The sequence below is a fragment of the Ictidomys tridecemlineatus genome, chromosome 5 (assembly GCF_052094955.1).
Source record: "Ictidomys tridecemlineatus isolate mIctTri1 chromosome 5, mIctTri1.hap1, whole genome shotgun sequence".
NCBI lineage: Eukaryota > Metazoa > Chordata > Mammalia > Rodentia > Sciuridae > Ictidomys > Ictidomys tridecemlineatus.
In genome coordinates, this window is record NC_135481.1 from 95,210,411 (window position 1) to 95,235,974 (window position 25,564).

Below are 25,564 nucleotides of genomic sequence, written 5' to 3' on the forward strand. Positions count from 1 at the left end.
TTGAATATTTGCCCTGGACCAGACACGGCTAAGCACTTCATGTGAAATATCTCACTTCATTAAATACAAGTTCATCTATGCCAGTGCTCATGTTCGCCACCATGAAGCAAGACCTGGCTTTCTCCTGGGAGATCGTAGGGGTAGGAAGCTAAGAATTATCAGATTTTCACAGCTGGGACCCAGAGGACCCCCCCCCCAGCCCTTGACCGTCCTCCTCCTCTGTGGGCGTCTCCCCTCCTGCGCCACCACCAGCAAATGCAATCACGGCATAAACACAGCCAGTCGTCTCGCTCTCTGCCCCTGTACACTTCAGCGAAATCATCCGCTTCCTGGTTCTGTCTGTCTCTCTGCAGTTGAAGCAATACACTTGGGAAGCCTTATCGCCGCCCAGGGCTACATCTTTCCAATCTCCGACCACGTTCTCACCATGAAGGATGATGGTACCTTCTATCGTTTCCAGGTAGGGCCCCGGGGCTCCTCCTCCTCAAGCACCTTTTCCCACTTACCATCATCTGAACCAGATTAGAACCACCTAGAAAATCTAAGGGTGTTCAAGGAAGCAGCACTGGGAAACCCATCCACCAGGGCCACAGGTTGACCCACTGAATAAGCGTCAAAGGCGCTCACTGAGAGCCTACTGCTTCAGAGGCATTGCCTAAGCCCTTTAGGATGGCTGTCACAGAATGCCATCGACGGGCTAGCTTATAAACGCAAGAACTTGGTTTTGCATAATTCTGGGGGCTGGGAAATCCAAGATCAGGGCTGCAGCAGGTTTGGTGTCTGAAGAAGACCTGCTGTTTTACAGAGGGCACCTTCGAACGGTGTCCTCCTACAGTGGACGGGACGAGGGATCTCTTCCAAGCTTCTTCTACAAGGGCACTAACCCTGCTCAGGAGGGATCCACCCTCATGACCTCCTCACCTTGCAAAGTCTCCCAATACCATCACCTTGGGGAGTGGGATTCATTCATGGTGAAGGGTGGGCACCAACATCCAGGCCACAGCAGACATGTTGCATGTATTTTCTCACTTATTCTCAGAAAACTGTTGAGGAGGGGCAAATATTGCCCATTTTACAGACCAGAACCTGGAGGAGACCAGAGAATTTATGTGGCCCTCCTGAATCTAGGAGGCAGCTTTGCATTGGGCCTAGATGACCTTGCTCCTCCTTCGTGCTGGGGTGAGGTTTCTACTTACGCTGCCTCCCCCAGACCCTGCCCAAGAGGGAACAGGGGCACAGATGGTGTGAGAGGTCTTCAGTGGGTTCAAGGGCAAAAAGGAAGCCAGGCTCTGCACCCGGGAGATTGCCAGGCTCTGTCTGGTTATTAGACGTTGTGTGTTTCCAGATAGGAATTCTTGACGTCATCCTGCCTCATAAAAACAGTGTGTTTTAAAAGACCGTAGGTGGGAAATTATTGGTAAATATAAAATGGTATTAAATGTTATATTACTTTTCTCCCCTTTTGGAGACATCCAACCCTCCAGGTCTGATAAGCCAAATAAGGACTTAATTTAGTGACACAGAGCTGTTCAGTCATATAACTGCTGCTACAGGTTCTGCATACCATCTCATGATGTTAAATGACATAAAATAGAATAAGTAAAATAAAGGTTGTGTCCACTGGCCCGAGGTTGCCAAATTTAGAGGATTAAAAATACAGATATGCAGTTTAATTTTAATTCCAGATAAACAATAAATATTTTTAAATCTAAGGGTGCCCCATGTAATATTCAAGTTTAAAACAGGCAGGTGGCCTGTATTTTATGTGGTAAGGGTACTTTGCCTCTATAAACAATAAAAAGCCTCTTTAAAAGAGATCATTGTCTGCCTCATAAACAAAATTTCTTGCTTTTGCATTGACTTTGCTTACCTTGGATTTTATTTCTCAACCCCTAGATTACAATGTTGACTGGCCTCAGCTATGTCAAAGGGTTGGGGGTGGAGTCAGCCAGGAGACGGGCAGAGGCCTGCTGTGGAGAGGGCCCTGGTGGGTGCAGAGAGGCGGGTGTCTCTAGGTACTGATGCTTAGTACTCTCTTACAGGCTCCTTACTTCTGGCCTTCCAACTGCTGGGAACCTGAGAACACTGACTATGGTGAGAACTGAAGCCACATCCTCACTTCCTGTTACCCCCAGAGGGCAGAAGACAAGTGCCTGGGAAGGAAGGGTTTTGACCCTGCTTAACCCTTTCTGGTGTTGTTGACATTGAAAACACTGAAAGATGCAGTCCCTTGGGAGAAAAGACACAAAAGGGAAGAAAAGTGAGATAGAGGGTTGTCAATAAGTACATTCTGCAGGACCATAGGGAACTAGGATCCCGTGGCAGTGTGATGTGACTGTGACTTTTGAACAATCCTTCCAGGAGCAGGGTTTCAGGGAGGGCTGGATCAAGGAGCCACACCTTCCCCTGTCCCTTCCTGTTCTCAAAGACTTGTTGAAACTTACTAAGAGCTCATCAGTGTTTTTCATAGTTGTAATTGATGGGGTGAAGTTAGAAGCTAGGTAAAGAGCCATATCTATCCAGGCAGGGATCTACCCAACTCAGTGGAGGCTAATGAATATTTCTATGTAACAATTTTCTGAAGAAATTATACTGTCCCTATACTTAACATAAAGAACCGGAGGCCCAGGAAGACCATGTCCCCCGTAATCACATCTGTCTGAAGTCTCCGTTGGCTTTAAGCCAAAGAGGCAGAGAGTGGCCCACGGCACCATCACTGCAGGCTCAGGGCGTGGGTGGGGAGGGGTGAGCCATTGCCTGGTGAGGCTGCGCTTCTTCTAGTCTGGAGGGTGCTCACGATATGGCCAGGGCCCTCAGCTGTCGGCTGGGCTGCCCACCACCTCTCAGTGGACCTGGGAGAGCACCGTGCACGGGTTCCTGGGAGGAATGAGGTCAGCAAGGCCTTGGGCTCAGGGCGGGAGCAGCACTTGGCCATCACAAAGCAAGTGCTTCTGGGCCTGAAAGACTGGCAACAGCCAGACTTGGAATTGGAATAATTAGAGCTCAGCTCTGGGCAGCAGCCTGGGCCCTGGTGAACCGGAATCCAATATCTTCCCCGGCCGTGGAGGGTGGGAGGCGGTTGAGATGGTCGGGGGAGGCCGAGAGCAGCCTCCTGGGCCACATCCACGCCATCTTCACGACGTGATGAAGGACACTCGTTCCCTTTCTGTACCTCTTTTCCCCGTTTCGTGATCAAGTGGAGATGAACAGAGAGAGAAATGACCGTTCATCTCAGGCTCTCATCAAAGCTAAACCATTTTGAGTTCATGTGCGTCCATAGATAGCAAATCAGGTAAAGTTGAGGTGTGGGAGGCTAAAGGACTCACCAATGCTTCCAAATCCATTTAGCCAGAAAATCAACGAGTACCTACCAAGTTAGAATTCAGTACCACAGAGGCCGCAGGATCCACCAGCTCCGTTGGCTGTGTGAGCCTGGGAAGTGGCCTGACCTCTCTGTGCCTCAGAAACCTTACGTCCAAATCAGAGGGAAAATATTGGCTGTCTCCCAGCGTGGCTTTTTATTAGGGTGCTGGGAGAAGTCAGTGCTGCCCTGTGGTCACTGCTTAGGTGGCCCTCGTTGGAATGGTTGCTCCTGCGTGCGTGGTGTGATGATCCTCCCATGAGGAAGGGTGTGAAACTCTGGTGAGGATTTCAGAATCTCGGTGATTTGGATGGATGAAAACCCCCAGAAACGTTTATTCATTCAACAAACATTGACTGATCACTGACCGTCAATTTCTGGGTCACGGATTTGACCGAGTCACAGTGCTGCCTGCCCGGCGGGCCAGGCTGGGAGAGACGGCACAGAGGGGAAGAAGGGAGAGGGGAGGATCTGGCCTGAGCCTTCCAAAGCTGCCAGGTGATGAGGCGGGATGGGGGAGACGGAGTGGGGGAGGGGCAGGTGATAGGAAGGCCTCGATAGTAGACATCATTAGAATGGACCCCAGAGCTTTGGGAGCCATCGTGGGTCCCCAGCAACGAGGAAGACTGGAGACACCCCCTGATGGTAAAATGGGGATATTAACTGAACACCCCCCTCTTGGCATCATCATGAAAGTCCCTTGGACTGGGCAAGACTGTCACTGCACTCAGTCACGGTGGCCTCACAGCTCTGAGACAGTGCCTGGCACAAGGAGACAGAGCAGTTTTGTTTTCCTTCTTTCTTTCTTTTTTTTTTCTTTGATGATGGGGATTGAATCCAGGGTGCTCCACCACTGAGCCCCATCCCCAGTCCTTTTTATTTTTTATTTTGAGACAACAGGGTCCTGCTAAATTGCTTAGGGCTTGGCTATGTTGCTGAGGCTGGCCTCAAGCTTGCGTGGGATCCTCTTGCCTCCGCCTCCCGGGTCTCTGGATTACCGGCGTGAGTGCCCCTGTGCCCAGCCTCAGCACTGTTTTCCTGAGCGAATGGATGAATACACTAAGGAGTAAATGGGTCAGAGAATGTCACCGTGGAAGGTCGGAACTTGGCCTCGATTCCTGTTCCACTCTGTCACTCACTCACTCGCCTTTGGGTGAATCTCTTCGCTTCCCTGCCCTTTGGTTTTCCCCATCTGGCTGGTGGCTGCCAAAGTCATTTCCAATGCTTGAATTGTGTGGCTCCAAAAGTAACTGGAGTCTGAGGAAAAATAGAGAAGGAAGTGATTTCCATCTCTCTACTTGAGGAGACTGAGGTCAGTAGCGATGTCACTAATCAAGGCAGAAAGTTTGCAAAGGGATCTGTCGTTTCAGAACATCGAAGTGAGTTTGGTATTTTTCGCATTCTAATTCAACATCTAGCACTTGAGTCTGTTCCCTTTCTAAACGCACTGCCTTTCTGTCTTGGTGACCTGTCGTGAGCCTGAGGTGGAAGTGGGTTGTCCCAGTGGGACTCCGGGTGTGGAGGCAGGGAGACAAAGCCTGCAGGTGAAGGACCCTGGTGGTGCAGCCAAGCCCCAGGGGACAGCTGCCCCCAAGGCCCCTCCCTCCCCAACAGATGCCCTAATGTGTGACATGAGCCACCGGGAAGTGGGCTGGAAACATGTGACCGGGACTCACTGTCACCAGAGTGGCACCAGCTTTGTGTTCCTGGGCGATGCTTCGCTTCACAGCCTGACTGGCCCGTTTTGACCCAGATGGCTTGGAAATGATTCGGGATGACTCTGCCTGCACACAGCGCCTTGCCCAAATCTGGATTTGCCTTGGATTGAGTCAGCTTTTTCAGTGCTGTGACCAAAACACCCAAGAACAACATAGAGGAGGAAGAGTTTCTTTGGAGCTCACAGTTTGGGAGGGCTCAGTCCATAGACAGCCAGCTCCGTGGCTCTTGGCCTGAGATGAGGCAGGATGTCACAGCGTGGAGGAGGAAAGCAGCTCCGGACATAGCCACCGGGAAGCAGAGAGAGCGTGCCACCTATCCCAAAGGCCCACCCTCAGGGACCCACGTTCTCTTCCTGCAGTTACCACCCAGTTAGTCCATTCAAGTGGATGTGTGCTCTGGTTAGGCTAAGGCTGTCATAACCCAACCATTCACCTCTAAACTCTCCTGCAGTGTCCCACCCATGAGCTTTCTGGGAACACCTCACATCTAAACCATAGAACCTTTCCTGAGATGGACCTGTGGCCACTAGAAAGCACCATCCAAAATGGGGGCAGCTTTGTGAAAGCAATTGCTACCTCCACTGACCGATGCTGCTCCCAGGTACGGAGACCAGGGCTGCAGGGCAGGTGACGTGCCAAGCTTCTTGCTTGAGGTGGCTCCCGAGTTCCCAGAATGCCTGTGGGTGCAAGAGGCTGCAGGAGGTGCTCTGTGAAGAGCACATGCCCCTTCACCAGACTCTAGGCAGAGCTGGACCTGCTAGGTTCTCTGGAAACGTTGGCAGATAGCAAATGGTTTTCAAAATGAGGCCTTAAGCACTTCATATGAGTGTGAGATGTATGAAGGAGTACGATGTGACAGTCTTTGAGACAGGACCAACTACTTCTCTTTCACCCCAGAATTAGAGCTCCTTTCTTAAATAAGCCGCACTCAAATCATCCAATGTGGGTCTTGTTAAAAATGCATCGAGAATTGCATGACACTTTTGAAGCTTCCTGAATACCGGCCTCGCCTAGATTTCTAGTATTTTTTCCTTAGATTTTTATTATATTCTTTCCTATATTTTCCCAGCCACCCCACCTATGCCAAATTCACCAGCCGTGGCCTTAACTGTTCTCCTTTGTGAGGTTGTTGTCACCATTCAACAACAACTCTCCCTTTTCCCGTCAAGTTCATTGGTAGAGATGCCCTTCAACTTAGGAAGGGGCTGTGTCCTGAGAAAGCCAACCTAAGCTGAAAACATCAGAAGTTGACAGTGTTTCAGTACCTGTCACCTCCCCAACATCACAGCTCAGCAGGAGAGCACACCCAGACCCTGGAGCCCAGAGCTGACTGGGAGCTGCGGCTCCCTGCCACCGCCTGGCGTCCCCAGAGTGGCAAACTGCATTTCATCTCACTAGCCCGGGAAGAGATCCACGTTTGAAATTGAACATATGGTTTCTATCAGATGCCTCTGACTCTCACGTCATAGTAAAGTAAAAAAAAAAAAAAAAAAATCATCAAGTAGAACCAACTTCTGAGACTGTGTGTATCCATCGTATTTGGTGAACTTACGTTGTCACAGCAACAAGGAAGCCTGACATAAGCAGATTTGGGAACAAATGGACCCGAGTCAGCACACGGTTAGACAATAGGAAGCAGGAGGGTGGGCATCCTGGAGAGCAGGCTGCTAGCTGCGGGGTTCCAGGGCACCATGGGCTGCTGTCAGCAAACGCTTCAGAGCAGAGGGAGCAGGGAGCTGGCCAGAGGTCTCTCGCAGTAGTTAAGTTCCGGCAGCTGGACGGTCACGGCTCTTCTGCGACCTTCTGGTCGTCCTGTTCCTCATGCTGTTCACCTGCCATTTCCCTGGATCCTCCCACTTGGCACTGGAGCAGGAGGAAGACCCCCAGAAGCAGAGCTAGGGAGAGGAGGTGACGGGCACCTCTGGGGGAGGAAGGCCCTGAGGCTGGGAGCCCTTCCTGGAGCTGAGCCGAGAGCCCCACCTCGTCCTCCCTTTCCACTGCTCTCTCCTCCCACCTGGCAAGACAGGCTCAGGCGCTAGGGACAGGGTTAGAGCTGAATTGGACATAGTCCTGTCCCTAAAGAACCTTCAGCATAGAGCAGGGGACGGTCAGTAAACACAGGAATTCAGGGCAATGGACTTAATTAGGTCATGTGTCGGGGATGCACAGAGGGGACACTGAGCAGGGTCTTCAGAGACTAGTGGGAGGTCACCAGACAGAGGGAAAGAGGGAAACAGGAGAGAAGAGAGAAAAGTCATCATGTAGGGGACACAGGAAGAGGAGGGGAAATGGAAGTAGCTGAAAATGTGGTGGCCTTGTAAGCCTTTCTTCTGAGGCCACTGAAGATTCAGTGCAGGTTTCAGGCCCAGGGCAACGAGGTCATACTTGTAAAAAAAAAGAATTCTCTGAGTGGAGGGTGTCTGGGTGCAGCAGCGTGAAAAGGAAGGAGAGGAGTGGCCAGGATTGGCAGGTGGGGTCCTCAGGGGATCCTGGCCTACAGAGAGACTCCTGGAGTTAGATGGCATGACTTCTCCTTGGAATGTACATTCTTCACAGGACATAGTGAGCACAGTGAGGGACAGGGGGCTGAATGCACAGGATGATGGATGGATGGATGGATGGATGGATGGATGGATGGATGATGGGTGGATGGATGGATGGATGGATGAATGGATGGATGATGGGTGGATGGATGATGGGTGGATGGTGGGTGGATGGATGATGGGTGGATGGTGCATGAATGGGGGGATTGAGGGATGAATGGATGGAGAGAGATGGAGGGATGGATGGATGGGTAGGTGGATGGAGGAATGGAGGAATGGATGGGTGGGTAGATGAAGAAATGGAGGAATGGAGGAATGGATGGATGAATCGATGGATGAAGAGATAGAGGGATAGAGGAATGAAGGGAAGGATGGATAGATGGGTAGATGGAGGGATAGAGGAATGAAGGGATGGATGGATGGAGAAATGGATGAAGGGATGGATGAATGGGTAGATAAAGAGATGGAAGGTTGGAGGAATGGATGGATGGATGAAGAGAAGGAGGGATGGAAGGATGGAGAGATGGATGAAGAGATGGGGGAATGGAGGGATGGGGGATGGATGAAGAGATGGGGGAATGGAGGGATGGGGGATGGGTGAAGAGATGGAGGGAGGGAGGGACACATGGGTTTATGCTCTGCTGGCCTGATGCCTGTTGCCCTTTCTCTTCCTCCCTCAGCCATCTATCTCTGCAAGAGGACCATGCAGAATAAAGCGAGGCTGGAACTGGCTGATTATGAAGCCGTAAGTGTGGCCGTTTCGCAGGCTAGGGTGGGAGGGTCTCTAAGCGCCACGCTGGTATTTTCCCTTCTTACCCCTTCCTGACACAGGGAGGGGAGTCTCTTCTATTTCCCCTCCTAGGTTCTCAGCTTCTCTCACCATCACAATAAAACTGCATTTCTATATAAATAACTCTCAAAACTCAGCAATAAAAGAATAATAAACAACTCCACATAAAAATAGGCAAAGGGACTTTCACCAAAGAGGACAAAAAGATGGCAAGGAGGCACATAGAAAAATACCCAATGCCATTAGCCATTTGTGAAGCAGATGGTGAGACTCCACCTGTTAGAATGACTAGAATAAAAAATACTGACAGGCTGGGGCTGTGGCTCAGTGGTAGAGCACTCATTTTGCATGTGTGAAGCACTGGGTTCAATCTTCAGCACCACATAAAAATAAATTAATTAAATAAAGGTATCGTGTCCATCTACAACTAAAAAGAATATTCTAAAAAAAATACTGAGACTACAAAGTGGTGGTGAGCATGCAGAACAGCTGGAACCATCCTGTATTGCCGGTGAGGTGGCAAAATGGTACAGCCACTCTGAAAAATTGTTTGGCAGTTTCTTATAAACATACACTTACCATATAGCCAAGTAATCTCACTGCTACACACATACCCGAGATAAATCAGAACTTATGTTCACACAAACCCTATACACTAAGATCCACACCAGTTATATGTGGTAACTAAAAACTAAAAACAACCCAATGTGCGCTAACAGGTGCATGGATAAAGTAGGATGATATGTCCATACAATGAAATGCTATTCTGTAGGGAAAAGGAAGGAACTATTGGTCTGCACAATCACTTGGCTGAGTATCCAACCCATTACGTTGAATGAAAGGAATCAGTCTCAAGTCAGTAATTCCATTTATTTTGCATTTTAAAAAATTTTTTAGGTGTCAATGAACCTTTATTTTTATTTATTTGTATGTGGTGCTGCGAATCAACCCAGTGCCTCACACATGCTAGGCAAGTGTTCTATCACTGAGCCACAACCCCAGCCCTATACTGCATCTTTATAAAGACAAAACTATCATGAGAAATAACAAATCAGTGGCTTTGATTATGGGTGGGGTACGACGATGTGACCATTAAGTGATAACCGGAGAGATCCAGAGAAGGTGAGGAACTATTCTGTATCTTGATTGTGGTGGTGGTTACATGAACCTGTACATGGGTCAAAAGTCACAGGACTGTGGGCTGGGGTTGTGGCTCAGTGGTAGAGTGCTTGCCTAGCATGCCTGAGGCATTAGGTTCCATTCTCAGCACCACATAAGAATAAATAAAATAAAAGGTCCATCAACAACTAAAAATTATTTTTTTAAAAAGTTACAGAACTGTTAACTGTTGCAAAAGTTAAAAAGTCAAATTTACTGTGTCATGATCTTCTACAGTGAAGTTTAAAACTGTGTCTTTAAACTCACGCTCCTGCAGAATCTAAGGACAAAATTCAATCCAGAAAATCAGGGAAGATATAGCATAGAGCTGTCTCCTTTTCCACCTTCTCACCTTCCTCCCCGTCTTCCTTCATCAGATGGGATTCCTTGCAGGAATCAGAGGTCCACACCAGACTCCTAGACACTCTCACTTTACAAAGCACAGCGAGCCTGAGGACTCAGAGGGAGCTTCAGACGGAGTCTTTGAACTTTGGGTGGCAGAGTCTTTCCCCCAGACTGAACTCTTATGCAGTGCAGAGAATCGGGAAAACTGGCTAATCTGTGAGCCTTCCACTTCCCAGCCCCTCCATAATCTCCAGCAGAGGTGTTGCTGAGCCACGAGAAGACTGAGGGGCCAGCCACCGTGGGAGGAGAGGCGACATTAAGGGCAGGGGACAATCCTTCCTTGGAAGGTCTGGCATTAACAACATCTTCAGACCCCTCTCACCTTCCAGTTGCACTGTCTCAGTCTTCCCAAAGGATGATGAGGTCCCCCGCCAGGCCTTGCCTCTCTTGGGGACCTATGCCCCAGCTTTCCAAGCCACCACACCCTCGCTCCCCAAAGCAAATACGTGTGTGCCAGTGGGACCTGCCCAGGGCTCCCAGCCCTCTCTGATCTCTCTGGCATCTGGACCTGTGAATGGGAGGAGAGAGCACAGGAGGTCATCCAAGGCTTGGGACCTGGCGGAGTCTGCCTGTCAGATCCTATGAGGGGACATTCAATGGGACCTCCCCAAGCAAATCTGGCCTGGTACCCCGTCATTCCTTTCCCAAGAGCCACACACCATTATGTGCTGCAGCCTGGATGCTCATTTCTGCCGCTGTCTTCCCTGATGCTGCTAGGAGCCCCATGACCCTTCTTCCCAAGGCTGTTTTACTCTTTATGTAACCAGGGCAAGAAACTTGAACCCGACACCATCGCTTCCCTGACACAACCTGTAGGAAAGATCCAGACTGCAAAGGAAGTAGCCCCTCCCTCCTGTTTCTCTTCCCATGTACCCCACTGTTAGAAGTATAACTGCACCATCTCTGGGTGTGTTTTACTTGGTTTTCTCTTCTCTTGCACTGTAGTATTCTGCTCTGGTATTTGTAAAGAATACGGCATGATTTTTTCAAGTGGAGGTTCTGCACAAAATATTATTAGGAACAAACAAAGCATTTTGTTTTCAAAATGCAGTCATTGTATTAAAATTTTCTGGTTATATTCCCTTTGTAGAAAATAAAAATTCAAACAGTAAAAAAAAACAGTTTAAAAAAACAGTAAAAAAAAGGAGAGAGAACAACCTGTGATTTCCCACCACCACAATTTTTCTATGCATACATTTTTTTCTTTACAAAAAAAATATAGAATTATGCCAAAAACATTACTATATCTGGTACTTCTCTCCCAGTCCTATACGATACTTTCTGGGGAGACTTTCCATACCAGTAATACTAATCTACAGTATCATTTTTAATGGCTGCCTAGTATTCCATGGTGTGACTTTATCATCATACATGTAACTCTCCTTAACTGATGGACACTTAGTCATCACCAGCTTGGCTTCCTAGAAACAGTGGAAAGTCAAAAGGACAGAGTTTTAGATGTACTTGCACACCAAGCTTTGGTAATAGCTGTGAGTTCATGTGTGATGCTCTTCAGTTGAAGCTCCCTTTATATTAATAATCCACTAATGAGGGTAATCAATTAGTGTTGGCATGAGCTCTATGAAAATACATAGCATAATGTGGGCTCTGGCCTTGCATTAATCAGAATTAGGAGGATCATTAAGGGGCCTGTCAAACTCCCCTCCTCACCAAATCCTAATGTTCTACTAGCTAAGTCTGCAGACTTAGAGAAAATACTTTATTATTATTATTTTTAAAAGCAACCCTTGGTGATTTCCTTTCTCCTGTTTTGGGGGCTTTCCTTTTATGAAAAATCACAAAGAGAAACACCCCCTTTGGTCCACTTTGGAATCCTCACTTTAGAAATCGCTCGTGCCAAGTCCTCTGGGTTCTCCTCTCCCGTGAACCTCCCAGGCTTGTCCCTGAGAGGGCCATCTTTGATTTGGCTCTCGGAGAGACCCAACAGGTTGCAAAGCCCCTGTCATTCCTTTCCCAGCAGCCACACACCATTACGTTCTGCAGCCTTTATAACAAGGGCTAGGTGAGTTGTGTTCTTATAAAAACACACCAGAGGACAGGTATCCGGCGAACCACAGAGACTTCAAACTTAATGGATGTACAAATGAATATTAATAGTGCAGCTCTGTACAAGCAGAGCGTGGTGCAAAGTCAAACTGTGTTCATGTCCGATGGACTTAATGCAGGGCCCTGCTGTTTGTCGGGGGTAACCAAAATGGATGGCCGCCTTGTAATAAGCCTGGGTGTCGATGAGTTCACTTACGATGATTAATGCCTTGTCGTCGATTTCGCTTCTCCCTAGGAAAACCTAGCAAGACTCCAGAGGGCGTTTGCAAGGAAGTGGGAATTCATCTTTATGCAAGCAGAGGCGCAAGTGAAGTAGGTGAACCTAACAGAGACCCTCTCGGAGAGAAAAAGACTCTCTGAAGCAGGAGACGGTGTGAGGGTGGGATTGCTGAAGGGAGGCTTCCAGCTGTCATTCATCTCTTTGATCTCTCAGGAGGGCAGAACAGTAGAGAGTGAGTACAAAGTGAGCTCAGGATGGATGAATCTCATCCTTGGAACCAACGCAGCTCTGTAATAGTTTCAAAAGCACGCGCCTCCGTAGGCAAGGGGACCTTCCCAGATATAAGCCTCTGCTTATAAGGTAGAGCTATCTGTCCAAGATTTCTAATCAGTAGGGTTGGAGATTTGGTTCTCAGAGGAAAACATGTTGACATTTTAGAGAAGACAAGTCGCCACTCTCCTCTTTTTCTCAAAAGGGTAGGAGTTTAAAATCATTTGTGAAATAAGACGCAGAAGTCAAACATTGGGAGTCCATTCATTGAAAGATGATAAAGTGTGGCTTTGGATCTGTGGCCTCAAGTCCAAATTAAATCTGTACTTCCGGGGCAAAAAACAGGTATCTGTAGGGCTCCTTACCAGACCTGAGCTGAGCTGACCCATCTAAGTTTACTGCATGCAGAGAAGGGATATCCTGCGGACAGACTGACCCAGACGGGGGCAGAGAGGGATCAGCCAGAGCATTCTCAATTTATTCTTTCAAATTCACCAATAAGTAAACTCATTCTTCCTCCATAAAAAAGAAAAAAATAATAGGAGAAGAAAAGAAAAAAAAAGTTGAAAGGATTTTTTTCATATTTTCCCCTCCCTGAACATATAGTAGAAATTTCTTCCTCTCAAAGGAAATATAAAGAAGGAGGAATAAATGTCCCCGAGGCCACAAACAAAGCCATCAACCAGATCCATGTGATTCTGGGACATGGCATTGCTGTGGGAGGGTCTCCTCTGTCCTTTCCCATGGGATCTGCTTTCGACAGCAGTGTCCGTAGAGTGGGACTATGATGGGGTGGGACAGGGATGTGGAGTGGGGAGAATACAAGTCCCCTTTTTCTGGGTGCCACTTGCATATGAGCAGGCCCCGTGGGTTTTCACGCTCTACAGGTGGCATCACGCATCCCCTAGAGCTGGGTCTCTGCTGCGTGGGGAGGATGGATCGCAGCTGTGGACACAGTTGTGAAATGACCTAAGGTCAGCTGGTCCAGTACTCTATATGCCGGTCATCGATGTCACCCTCCCTCTGCAGTCTCTGCCTGTCCCCTGCCCAGGATTCCAGCCACCTGGTGATTACCCTAATTCTCCCAGCAGTTCCAGAAGGAGGTGGGCACAGGCCCTGGGGTTGAGCTGCAATAAGCACTGTCTGGCAATATCAAAGGTGGGAGAACGGGTGGGAAGCAAGAGGGATTTGTATGGGCTGCAGGGTAAATGAACCTGGTTTACTCAGAAGCCACTGGGAAGCAGGGAGGAGCACAAATTTGCTCTTGCAGAATCAATTGGCATCACATGTTATAAAGGGAGGGGACATCGACATCGGCACTTTGTACATAGATGGCGTTTCTCCATTAACTTTTCTGATTAACTCTGTGATTGCATTATAATTGTGGGCCATTTAAGTACACAGTAATTATCACAAAAATCATGGGGTGATTACGGGTTTATTTCAGTCTAGTAAACTAAAGTGCTCCCAAGAGAGCCGGGAACCAGAAGTTACACGGCAATTAATCCGAGTTGCTTTTTACTTAGATAATATGAAGTAACACATGCTTAAAAAAAAAAAAAAAAAAAAAGTCTTTTATCTAGGTGCTGATTGAAACATAAATAATCTTATCTTTGTCACCTGTAATTTCTCTCTTGCAATTTCTGTCTCCCCGACCTGAGACTGGTTATGTTCACCTTCTAAATCTTGTCACAGGCTAGGGCCATTATTCTGCCTTGAGAAAACAAGTTGGCTTCAGTGACTTTTAAAATACGTAATTGCAGCATTTTCAAGACATTTCTGCTGGCTCTGAATCTAAAGTAAACTTTCAGATTTGAGATGGAACCCTGCCAAACCCGTAGTCATATTCCTTCTTATAAACGTGTGAGGTCAGAATTCACTTCAAAGGGAAGGGGTGTGTCAACGGGTAATTCAGTTCTCAATAACCCAGATCTTGACACTTTAGGGGACAACTTCATTCTTGTTCTTCCCATGGGTCCATCGTGTTCTTGCACTTATATGGCAATCTATAATCCTGCCCTGATTTCCTGGAGGGAACCGTACACCTGCACAGAGCAGGGACCACATCCTTGTGTGCAGTTTAGCTTCTAGAAATGAGAGCAGAGAACTGGGGCAAGGGTCAGGGTGGGGGACAAAAATCTCTTACTACCTCTCTTTCAGGATAGATCGGAAAAAGGACAAGACGGAACGGAAAATTTTGGATAGTCAGGAACGTGCCTTTTGGGATGTCCACAGACCAGTGGTGAGAAAGCCGTACTTTAGTTCTCCCTGTGTGTGTGTGTGTGTGTGTGTGTGTGTGTGTGTGTGTGTGTTTTCATTTTCCTGTTTTCTTCTCTACAAAGAAAAGGCTGTCTCTAGTGATCAGGTGTCTCTTTCTTTTAAAAAGTGCTATGCTTTGTAAAATGGTTTGGCCGTTCATTTAGAAAATCTCAGCAGATATTCCAGAATATGTCAGTTGCCACCCTTTAAAAAGATATCCATTCATGAAAATGGAAATGGAAATGGAGGAGTGATAAGAATTCTACCGGGAAAACTTTGAGCCCCAGAAGTTGACATTCCCCTAAATTAACAATTTCCACTTCCATTGTCTTTCAACTCTAACCTCTTGTCTTTCGAGTACAGCTAGCTCTTGCTGTTGACAGTAGTGGTCCTGTAGTAGTGTCCTGTTCCTTTTATAAGGAATCTGTGAACACTGAATCAGTGAATACTGAAGCATCCACTCTAGAGAAGAACAGCTCTGGGTTCCTGTGAGCCTCGGGTCCCATTTTTGTCAACTGTTCAATATGTAAATTTGCTGAATGTTTGTTCCTGTGTAAAAATCTCTCTACTTAACATGAACCAACACATGAACCGTTGGTTCAGTAACATTGAACTCACAGCCATAACCCATTCCAGAGTGAAGCTCATCTAACTCGTATTTTTTCCTTAGGGCACATCCAAGCCATTTTGCACTTAGGATGGCCTGACAGCACTCTAGCACTCTGCTTGGGAACCATTGTAAACAGAAAAACCACCAACCAAAAAACCAGAAATGCAAAAAAACTTGGTGCCCCATAAATTCTAAACAGACTGGTTTACCGTATGAGGCCTGAAGTAAGAAGGCAGAACGTCACCTTATTCCACCTGGTCTGGGCTCATGCACTATATCTTTGGCATCCTATCCATATCTGTTAAATCGTTGAAAATACTGATTCAGGTTACAAATAAATTTTAGCATCTGGCCATCTTGCCACTTGAATAATAAGTTTGCTCTTAGAAACCTTCCACTATACCCGCCCCATATCATCCTTACCAGAAGGTCAGAATGAGGCGTTCGCACAGGAACATAAGAGCCTACATTATAGCCCAATGAAAACCTTCATGAAGATCCGTAACGGGGAAGCTAGAGGTCTGTTCTGATGGTGTTACTTGGGCTAAATAATTTATACGATCTTCTTCCCTCAGCCAGGCTGTGTGAACACCACAGAAATGGACATCAGAAAATGTCGGCGTTTGAAGAATCCACAAAAGGTTAAAAAGGTTCGCTCGTTGAGCTGAGTTCAAACTTCTTGGTGCCAATAGCCCTTCCGTTTCTGTTATTCTCCACGTGATAATTTTCTATTTGGAAATCTGTCCTATTATAACTTTTGAAACCATTCTATTAGTCAATTCTAGAAGTATCTATTGAGTGGCTGGTGGGTGCTGGGTACCATGTTTGCTGCTGGGCTTCAGGGTCTCACAGAGCCCACAGTTGGGTGGAAATGAAACCCGTCAATAAGCCACCAGGCCAGGAGGGCCATCTTAGGGAACAAACAGGCTGGTCAGGAGCCCCCAGGAGGCCAGCTAAGCCAGACTGAGGTTTCCCCAGGGCATCCTGAAGTCACACACACACACACACACACAGAGATTCAGTATCTCCTATCCAAAATGCTCGGGACCAGAAATGTTTCTGGTTTTGGATTATGTTTCTCAGAGTTTGGAATATTTGCATATACATAACGAGAAATCTTGGGAATGGGACCCAAATCTGAACACAAAATTTGTTTCATATACACATAGCCTTGAAGGTAGTTTTATACAATTTTTTTTTTTTTTTTTTTTTTTTTTAGTGGGCCTGCGTTTTAACTGTAACCTGTCACATGAGGTCAGGTGTGGAATTTTTCAATCTACTTTTCAATCACACAACTTTTCAATCGGCTATGTATTTTGTTTGTCACTGAGATAACAATGCCTACTGAATTATACTTTAAATTATTTTAGTCCTTGTCTTAAATGTTCTCATTTAATCTTTAAAGTCCCTAATTCTAACTCTAATATCTAGAATTTTATGGACCCATGGACCTTATCACCTTATAGGAACCCTTCCTGATTTTATAGATGTCAGCCACACCCTGTGAGTCCTTCAGGGCTTTGTTTCTTTCCTAACACAAAAGGTGGCCTTTAGTCTCTTCCCAACACTAGGAACCACTTTTAAAAAGAGCCATAGCTTTTAGACAAGCAAAGAAACTGAGGCCAGAAATCCATTTCATTTAAAAAAGAAAACCTGAAATGCCGCATCTCAATTTGGTACCAGATGGGCCTGTCATCTGCTGCCGTGCAGAAAATTTAGAAAGGATTTTTTGCATATAACCTTTAGCAGTTGTTCTTGAACTTTCTTTAGCCCCGGAATCACCTGGGACATTTGATAAAAGTGCAGATCCTCAACCTACCCACAGCAGGTGTGGGGGGAGCTCCGTGGGATGTGTCTTTACCAAGTGCCCCCAGGTGATTCTTCACAGATGGCTCATGGGCCGTATCTGGAAAAACAGTGACATGCAAGGAGACCACTTCAACTTGACAAAAGGAAGGATTTCCTAGCAGCTGTCACTCAAAAATGAGATGAGATGCCCCAAGAGGCAGAGTTCACATCCTTTGAGAAATTCAAGCAGAGGCCTGTCACTTTGGTGTGGATGTCATAGAGGGACCTGGAAGAATCTGATGAGAGGTTAGACTAACTGACCCTTCGCCACCCCTCAACTCTGAAGGTACATGATCTTATTCTTGCTTCTTCTAGTCCGTGTACGGTGTGACCGAAGAGTCCCAGTCTCAGAGTCCTGTGCACATACCCAGTCAGCCAATTAGGAAAACTACAAAAGAGGACATCCGGAAACAGGTGAGTGATTCGCCACAGCTGCCCTCCCAGGACAGGACAGGGTTGATTTAAAATCCCCTTTCACCTTCACCTCTCAAGATTGAGAGAGCTTGGAAACCACTGTGGAATCCATCAGTGGGAGACTGGAACCTTTGAGTGCAGTGAGAACAACCCATGAGAAGCTGGAAGAGTCTCCACTAACAACAGTTCTTAAAGAAGTACAAAATGAGTAGTCACCATGCTGGGGCTGACCCCTGTGGTCCGGGTTCCCACCCACTGCTGCGGAGTTGGGGGAGGAAGAGGATCATGTCCCAGGACCCTTAAAAGTGCATTGCGCTTCCAGAGACCCCCACCAGCTCAGCAACACCAATGTTATTGCTGTGGTTCAGAAGGAAAGCTTAAGAATAGCCCGGTGTGGTGGTGCACACCTGTAAACCCAGCAACTTAGGAGGGGCTGAGGCAGGAGGATTGCAAGTTCAAGGCCAGCCTCAGCAACTTTAGCAAGGCCCTGAGCAACTTAGTGAGATCCCTGTCTCAAAATACAAAATAAAAAAAAGGCTGGGATGTAGCTCAGTAGTAAAGCACCCTCAAGTTAAATCCTCGGCATTAAATGTATTTAAAAATAAAAGAATAAAGTCAGCCCTATCCCAATGCCATTTGAGCATGATTTGATTTAATATCATCTTCTTCACATTCTGAGAAGCCCAGATCAACAGAGAATGCTTAATTACATCACTCCCTTCTGATATTTACTAATACTGAGGCAACTTTGAGGCTTACTCTTTGTATCATGCTTTCCCAGCCTCTGCAGGGGGATGGGTTTAAAGAGTAAACTTTTGGGTATCTTCCCTTGGCACGTTTATTATTAGGTCAGGAAGAAGAAACAGACATCTGCAATGTGGCTCTTTGATGATCGATTCAAACATGCCAAGCACACAGGGCAATACGTGTGTGAAAGGTGGGCAGAGGGATGGCCACTGGAATTCAGGCAAAATCGATTTTTACGGTGCACATCTTAACTCTGTACTGTTCCTAAGCTTTGTAGAATCTATGTTGCCTTCAAGTTTTAGGAATAGCTTTTGGGAATCCAGACTTAAATTATAACAGTGCAGGCAAGTACATGCCCTCGGCTAAATTATAGAGTGAGAATCCTAAAGTATCCTAGGATGTTGGTTGGAGGCGTGCAAAGCCAGAGGGCAGGAGAAGTCTTGCCAGAGGAGGTATTCAGCTCTTGGTGGAAATGGCGGATCTGGGCTAGTGGAATGAACTGGGGGGAAAAGAATTCTCTTTTGGTCTTCAACCTCTCTGTTCTCTCTTTCCCCCAGATAACATTTTTGAATGCACAGATTGATAGACACTGTTTGAAAATGTCCAAAGTGGCTGAAAGGTATGTTTTTCCTCAATAATTTTACTGCTTTCTTTTTATATAGTTTATAGGGGGGGTGGGAATGTTACAGGCTTATCATTAACAAGTGTGTTCAACTTGGAGAGTTAGAATGGAGTTAGTCCTTAAACTGACATATTAGAAAAAGAAAGAAAGAAAGAAGCAGACTCCGTGTGAATGGAGCTAAGATAACAGGCCTCTCTTGAAGGATGTCAAGAAATGTCCTGTGGCTAAAACTTCTCAGGGGGTGGCCCCAGGACCTTGTCAATCAGGGAAGAATGTCCTTAAAAGCTCCAGCATGCTTCTTTGCCTTCTGCCTCTTGATGAATTCAAATGGAATCGCTCCCTCTCCAGCTGTAAAATGCCCAGATTCACTTTATAGGGGAAAGAAATTCTGTGTGCCCTTTGAGGAGCTGGCCACGTAAACAGGAGGGGATTGGATCCTCCGGAGGTGTTCTGCTTCCACACACCATCAACCACTGAACTGCATCGAATCAACTGTTAGGAAAATATCTGCCCCCCCCCAGCCCCCAGCCTGGTTTTCACAGGAGCATTTGTGCTTCAATCTGCACCAGTGGCTGGTTCCACTCCGTTAACTCGTGGGAGATTCAATTTTATCAACTAAATGGTGTGTTTTTTTGAACTCTTTGGTGAAGATGGGAGACCACCTGGGGAATCCGTATGGAATAAATCTAATCAGGCGGTCCAGAACTGAACATTTGTTCATCCAAATGCTGCCGTTTAACCAGTGACCAATTTCTGGAGAAATCAAGGGTTTAAATGGGGTCTTAGTGTTTATTGGTGGCTTGTTTAGGGGACTGCACGATCCACCTGTAAGCCTTTCCCTGCCACCCCCGGATCCATCCACACCTTTAGATAAATAATGACAAATGGAAGCTAAGAAAATTTCATTCCCAAATCAAAACCCTGAATTAACACTCTGCCTTTGAGGGCCAAGGACATCTGTGGATTTGGATTCATGTCTTTGGTGGCATGTTAGCATGTTATATCTATTCCAGGGTTTCTTAATAGTGGCACCGTTGACATTCTGGGCCAGAATTGCTCATTGTGTTTATAATGTCCAATACGCGATAGGATATTTCACAATATCCAGGATGCCTACCTACTAGAGGCCAGGAGTTCCTGCACGCACTGTTATGATAACCAAAAATGTCTCTAGACATTGCCAGAGGTGTAGGGAAGGGGGTACAAAATCACCCCCACTGAGAATCTACTTTCTACTTTCCCTAAAGCAGTTGCTTCCAGAGGTTGCTAATGATTAGAGCCCCACTCACAGTCAACTGCCACCGGTTCCAGAATTACAGTCACAGCTCACTCTGCCGGCTACAGAGTTACGCCCCCCCCTCCACACACACACACACACACACACACACACACACATCATCATCATCATCATCATCGTGCAGGGCTCAGGCCAGAGCACCAGACTCTGAAAGTGGTTTTTATGTCTCACTCTGGTGCCTTTGCCCCCAAAGAAGGGCTGAGAAGGAAATTGGCTGAATGACCTCCAATGCACTGGTTTCAGAGCTCTGAGGAACTACACGCCTCTTCCTCTGTGAAACAGGGACAGAAATTGATGTGCTGGCACACTGTGAGGCCTGTGGGCTAGCAGGGCTAAGGTCTGGCCTTGGAAGGGCTCCTTAGAGTTTGCAGTGGAGGCAGGAGACCCTTTCCCCCTGGCCTCGATGCCAATATTCAGTGGTCTGAGCACCACAACCCAGGGGTGTGTGTGTGTGTGTGTGTGTGTGTGTGTGTGTGTGTGTGTGTGTGTGTTGGGCAGGGTGGGAGGAAGGGCCGTTAAGCAAGTTCAACAGTGAAAATTCCCAAGCGTCTGCCCTAGGGATTCGGATCCTCTGGTAGACCTAAGGAACCTACATTTTGGATAATCTTCCGTGTTCACTCATCTGATCTCTGAGAATCTGGTGAAGCCATTGGCAGCTCCTCAGAATCTCAAACTGACCCAAGAGTCGCCAGCTATGCCTTATCTCTGGGGTGTGGAGGAAGCACCTGAACCAGGTGTGCTGAGGCCAGGGCAGGGAGAAAGCCCAGGTGGGGAGGGGGCGGGGCCTGGAGCCTCCTATTGTTTGTTTGTTTACCGGCTCACAGGGAGGAGCCCACCTGGACTGTCTAATTATGCTTGAGAGCTGCTCACATCAAGGGATTAGTCCAACCGCAGAGCCTCACTCCCCAGCTAGAAGCTTCCAGGAGCCTGACCCCAGCGGAGGCTGGGTTTTATTCTCAGCAGCAATAACTGGCAACTCTTCAAGATGACAGGAGGTTTTTCACTAGAGCCACAAGGAAACTCCCAGATAGGGGGGAGGAGGGAGAGGAAGCCGGGTGTTCCAAGGAGATAAAGCATCCCCGGAGCTGGTCTGTCTGTCAGCTGGCTGGGCTCCACGGAGGTGAGGCCAAGGAGGTGGCCCTGGCAGCTAGCCAGAGGGGCAAGTGAGCTCTCGCAGGTGGGCCACACAGCTGGGCCCGCCCCAGGTGATAAGTGGTAATTAGTCAGGACTGCATCCCCCAGAGGGGAGTGCCCCATATTTTTTCCATTTAGTTCCCTGAGTTTGGGCAGGCTGGTGATAGCAAAGGCCCTGTTCTGAAAAGACAAGAGTCAGCGTGGGGTTAAGAGCACAGACAGACCTAATTGGAAGGGAATAAGGAGCTTTGCAAACTACAGGAGCCGCATAGACTACCATTTACAGGATGGGGACAGCCGTGGAGGTTTGGCTCCCCCTCAGCCATTTCTCTCTGTGCCTCCTTTCCACCTCTTTAAAGGAAAGAGGGTAGTGGTGCTTAGTTGGCAGGCAAGAGCTTGGTCTGGTGCTTGGCCCTCAGTACCCTCACGATGGATGTGAAGGTGACGAATGGTGCTTTGGAAAGGAGCAGGATTCAGGTGTGTGAGATGGAATGAACTGAGGAGCACAGGTATGCACAGGTATGCTAGCTTTCCACCTCTGTGACAAATACCCGAGAAGTTCAACTTAGAGGAGGGAAATTTTATTGGGGCTCATGGTTTCAGAGGGTTTAGTCCAAGGTCAGCTGGTTCCATGGCTCTGGGTCCAACACAAAGGCAGAACATCATGGTGGAAGAGCATGGCAGGGGACAGCCACTCACTCCATGGCAACCAGGAAACAGAGGGGAAAGAAACAGGGTAAGGGACAATACCCTTCCAGGGCACACCTCCAGAGACCTACTTTCTCCAACTAGGGTTCACCACCTGCAGTTTCCCCACCTCCCAATAAGGCCTTCAAATAGTAATTCCTCGATGGATTCATCCACTGCTGGGTTGAAGCCCTCCTGACCCAATCACTTCCCAAGTCCCCACCTCTGAACAAGGATTGCTGCACTGGAGGTCAGTCCTTCAACACATGAGCCTTTAGGGGACAGTTCAGATGCAAACCTTTAACAACAGGACAGGCTAATGCAATTCTTCCCACCCCCCCTCTTCTTCTCTGTCTCCCACTCAGCCAGAGGCTGGTGCTGCAGCCCACATTTCAGGTGGCTCCCTCCTCTGCTTCCATGGCACTGCTAATCTGGAGCCTCCTGGGAGAGAAGACTGGCTCTTGTGCACAATTTTCTCAGGTCACCCCAATTTCAAATATTCTGCCCATTGTCCCCACAAATGTTAAAATGCCCCTGAATCCTAGCATCCTGGTGACCAAGCTGCATTTCCCAGGCTCCCTTTTGTACCCAGAAGCAGCACCAAAGCCCACCTGAGGTATCAGTTTTCCTTTCACACACAAATGAACTTTCCAGACAAAGACCACTGAATACTTACGCTTTTGGTTTTAACTATTTTAAGTGAAAATCTTTCTTAAAGATCATTTGCATACTAGCCCTCCTAAAGAGAGGATGCTACATTTCAGTTACTTCTGGATGACTTGGGCCGGTGTCCTTATATTGTGCTGTAAAGTTCTGTCAGTGATCAGGATCTGAAGAGGTGCCACAATCTGCTTTCCCTTCCCCAGATGGCCCCAGACCATTCTGCTCTTTGAGTCCCTGTTTTTAGGTTTTTAGTGTGGGCTTGTTTCCTTCTTCCTATCCACATGCTTGTCTCTAGCAGCCCTTCCTTCCTAACCAACATCCCTTCCCAATCTGTGGCTGACTGGTTATGTCAGTTAGCTATGGATAACTATCAAAGCACCCCAAAATATGGTGGCTTAAAACCTACAGTATTCTCCCCTTATCTACAAGGGGTTCATTCTAAGACCTCCAATGGATGCCTGAAACTGCAGCTAGTACTGCACTTTCTATACTATTTTTTCCTATGCATACATACCTGTAGTAAAGTTTAACTTGTAAATTAGGTGCAGTAAGAGATTTAAATAACCTATAATAAAACAAAACAATCCAAACAAAAGTTACATGAATGTGGTCTCTCTAAATAACTTTGGGTACTTTCACCTTTCACTTGAAGTACTTTATGGTTTCTTTTTGGCTTCTCTGAATTACTATCATCACTACTCTGGCACTTTGGGGTCATTATTAAGTAAAACAAGGACTGCAAGCATTGCAATGCCATGACAGTGGATCTGATAACCCAGATGGCTACTAAGTGACTAACAGGCAGGTAGCATATACAGCATAGATACGCTGGACAAAGACATGATTCATGTCCTGGGTAGAGCAGAAGAGCTCAAGATTTCATTATACTACTCCAACCAGCAAGCAATTTAAAACATGAATTATTCATTCCTAGAGTTTTCCATTTAATATTTCTAGGCTGCAATTGACTATGGATAACCAAAACTACAAAAAAGAAAAACCATCCATAAGGGAGGACTGCTGTATAGGCCCTTTTTTATATGTATTTTTTTTTAGTTTTAGGTGGACACAGTATCTTTATTTTATATTTATATGGTGCTGAGGATTGAACCCAGTGCCTCATGCACGCTAGGTGAGCGCTCTACCTCTGAGCCACCATCCCAACCCTGTATAGGCCTTTTATATTACTCACATGTCCATGGGCCAGTTGGCTGCATGGGCTCAGCCATGTGTGTTCATGCTGCTGTGGATTACGGGGGCTACTCTGCTGATCTTGGCTGGACTGTCTCACGTGTTTGGCTTCTGCAGGTTTCTAATGTCCTCAACTGGGACAACTGGGCTCTGCTCCACTTGGACTCTAGCAGGCTGGCTTGATTTTGTCCACACGGGGACAGTGGGATTACAAGAGTGAGAGAAGAAGCAGGCAAAACCTCTTGAGGCTTGGAACTGGCCCTCTGTCATTTTCTGTTGAATTTTATGGGATAAAGCAAGACATAATCCCAGATTCAATTCAAGGTCTAGGGCAATGGAATCCATTTTTGAAATTTGAATCTTACACACTAGGAAACCAAATAACCAAGTATTAGCCTTAATCCTAAAGCCAGAACAAAGAGCCTTCTCTGTGTCGTGTGCTATCTTTCATGACAGACAATGAATTTTGAGGCCTGAAGTTTATTTCCCCTGTAGACTCCCCTTAGAGGCTCCTTTGGTCATTTGTCTCTGTTCTCTGGAAAATCAAAGGTGCCAAATAAATGAGGTCTTCCTCCTCTTTGCAAGAGTCCCCAGCAGAGTCTCTTTTCTACTCACCCAAGCCTAACAGCGCTTGACAGACCAACTTCAAGAATACAGAACTGTACATTTTAGCTCCAAGCTGTTCATCATGTTGTCAGGTTCTTCCTATCCGCCGTGGTGCTGAGCTACGCCACGGTCACCATCACCCAGGGACCCCATAACACTGCCTGCACAGGAAGAGATCAAGTTGTTTCGTTTTGAGTCTGCGCTTGACTCATCCTCGCCCATTCCCGGGAGCCACGTGTGAGTCATGGCTGACTGCTGCATTGATTTTTTTTAACATCATCCTGCTTGCCTATCTCTGAGATTGCCGCTGCTCCCTGAAATTGGGTGCTGGTTTCTCCTCTGCCTCCTGACCTGCAGTGATCATGAAATGTAATTAATGAAATGAGATAAGACAGCAAGGGACTGAGTACCCTAAGGCTCTATTAAAAACCTGCCGGGGTGATAGAAGTCCGTGAACTTAATGTCTAATGATGGATTCAAGGGAAGGGGGAAAAGGAGGCCAAAGAATTCATTACAACTTTGCTCTTGTGTGAGTCCAGAAACCATGAGGTCCTTGCTTCTCCTTTCTCCCAGTCCAACTGAGGAGACAGGGAAAAAAAGACCAGAGGTAACCTTTATAGCCAGAGTCACCGCATCCAGACCAGGACCTGGAATCTGTAGTGTACAGGGAAAAAAGGTCCAGGAGACCTTTCCTGGCATTTGCTCTTCTTTCTGAGGGGCCCAAAGTCCCTTCACTCATCCCAAGTTTCTCTATTGAATAGATTTCCTCCGGGTGACCAATGGTTAAGGAATTCTTTCTGTCTGTCTTTCTTTGGAGAGAGAGTGAGGAGTAACCAGGGACTGAACCCAGGGGCACTTAACCACTGAGCCCCTTTTTATATTTTATTTAGAGACAGGGTCTCACTAAGTGGCTGAAGGCCTCACTAAGTTGCTGAGGCTGGCTTTGAACCCGGG

At 47.1% G+C, this 25,564-nt stretch overlaps 1 protein-coding gene across 7 annotated transcripts in view; it reads left to right on the forward strand.

The window, feature by feature from the left end:
* Positions 1-25,564, forward strand: part of Rgs6 (regulator of G protein signaling 6) — a 586,626-nt gene that overhangs the window by 490,145 nt on the left and 70,917 nt on the right. For all 7 annotated transcript variants that reach the window (XM_040275504.2, XM_078050459.1, XM_078050462.1 and 4 more), the window contains exons 5-12: positions 354-460; positions 2,043-2,094; positions 8,303-8,367; positions 12,278-12,354; positions 14,693-14,774; positions 15,977-16,051; positions 17,565-17,663; positions 18,968-19,029. In XM_040275504.2, coding sequence (XP_040131438.2) covers positions 354-460; positions 2,043-2,094; positions 8,303-8,367; positions 12,278-12,354; positions 14,693-14,774; positions 15,977-16,051; positions 17,565-17,663; positions 18,968-19,029 — 619 coding nt within the window. The remainder of the gene's footprint in view (positions 1-353; positions 461-2,042; positions 2,095-8,302; positions 8,368-12,277; positions 12,355-14,692; positions 14,775-15,976; positions 16,052-17,564; positions 17,664-18,967; positions 19,030-25,564) is intronic.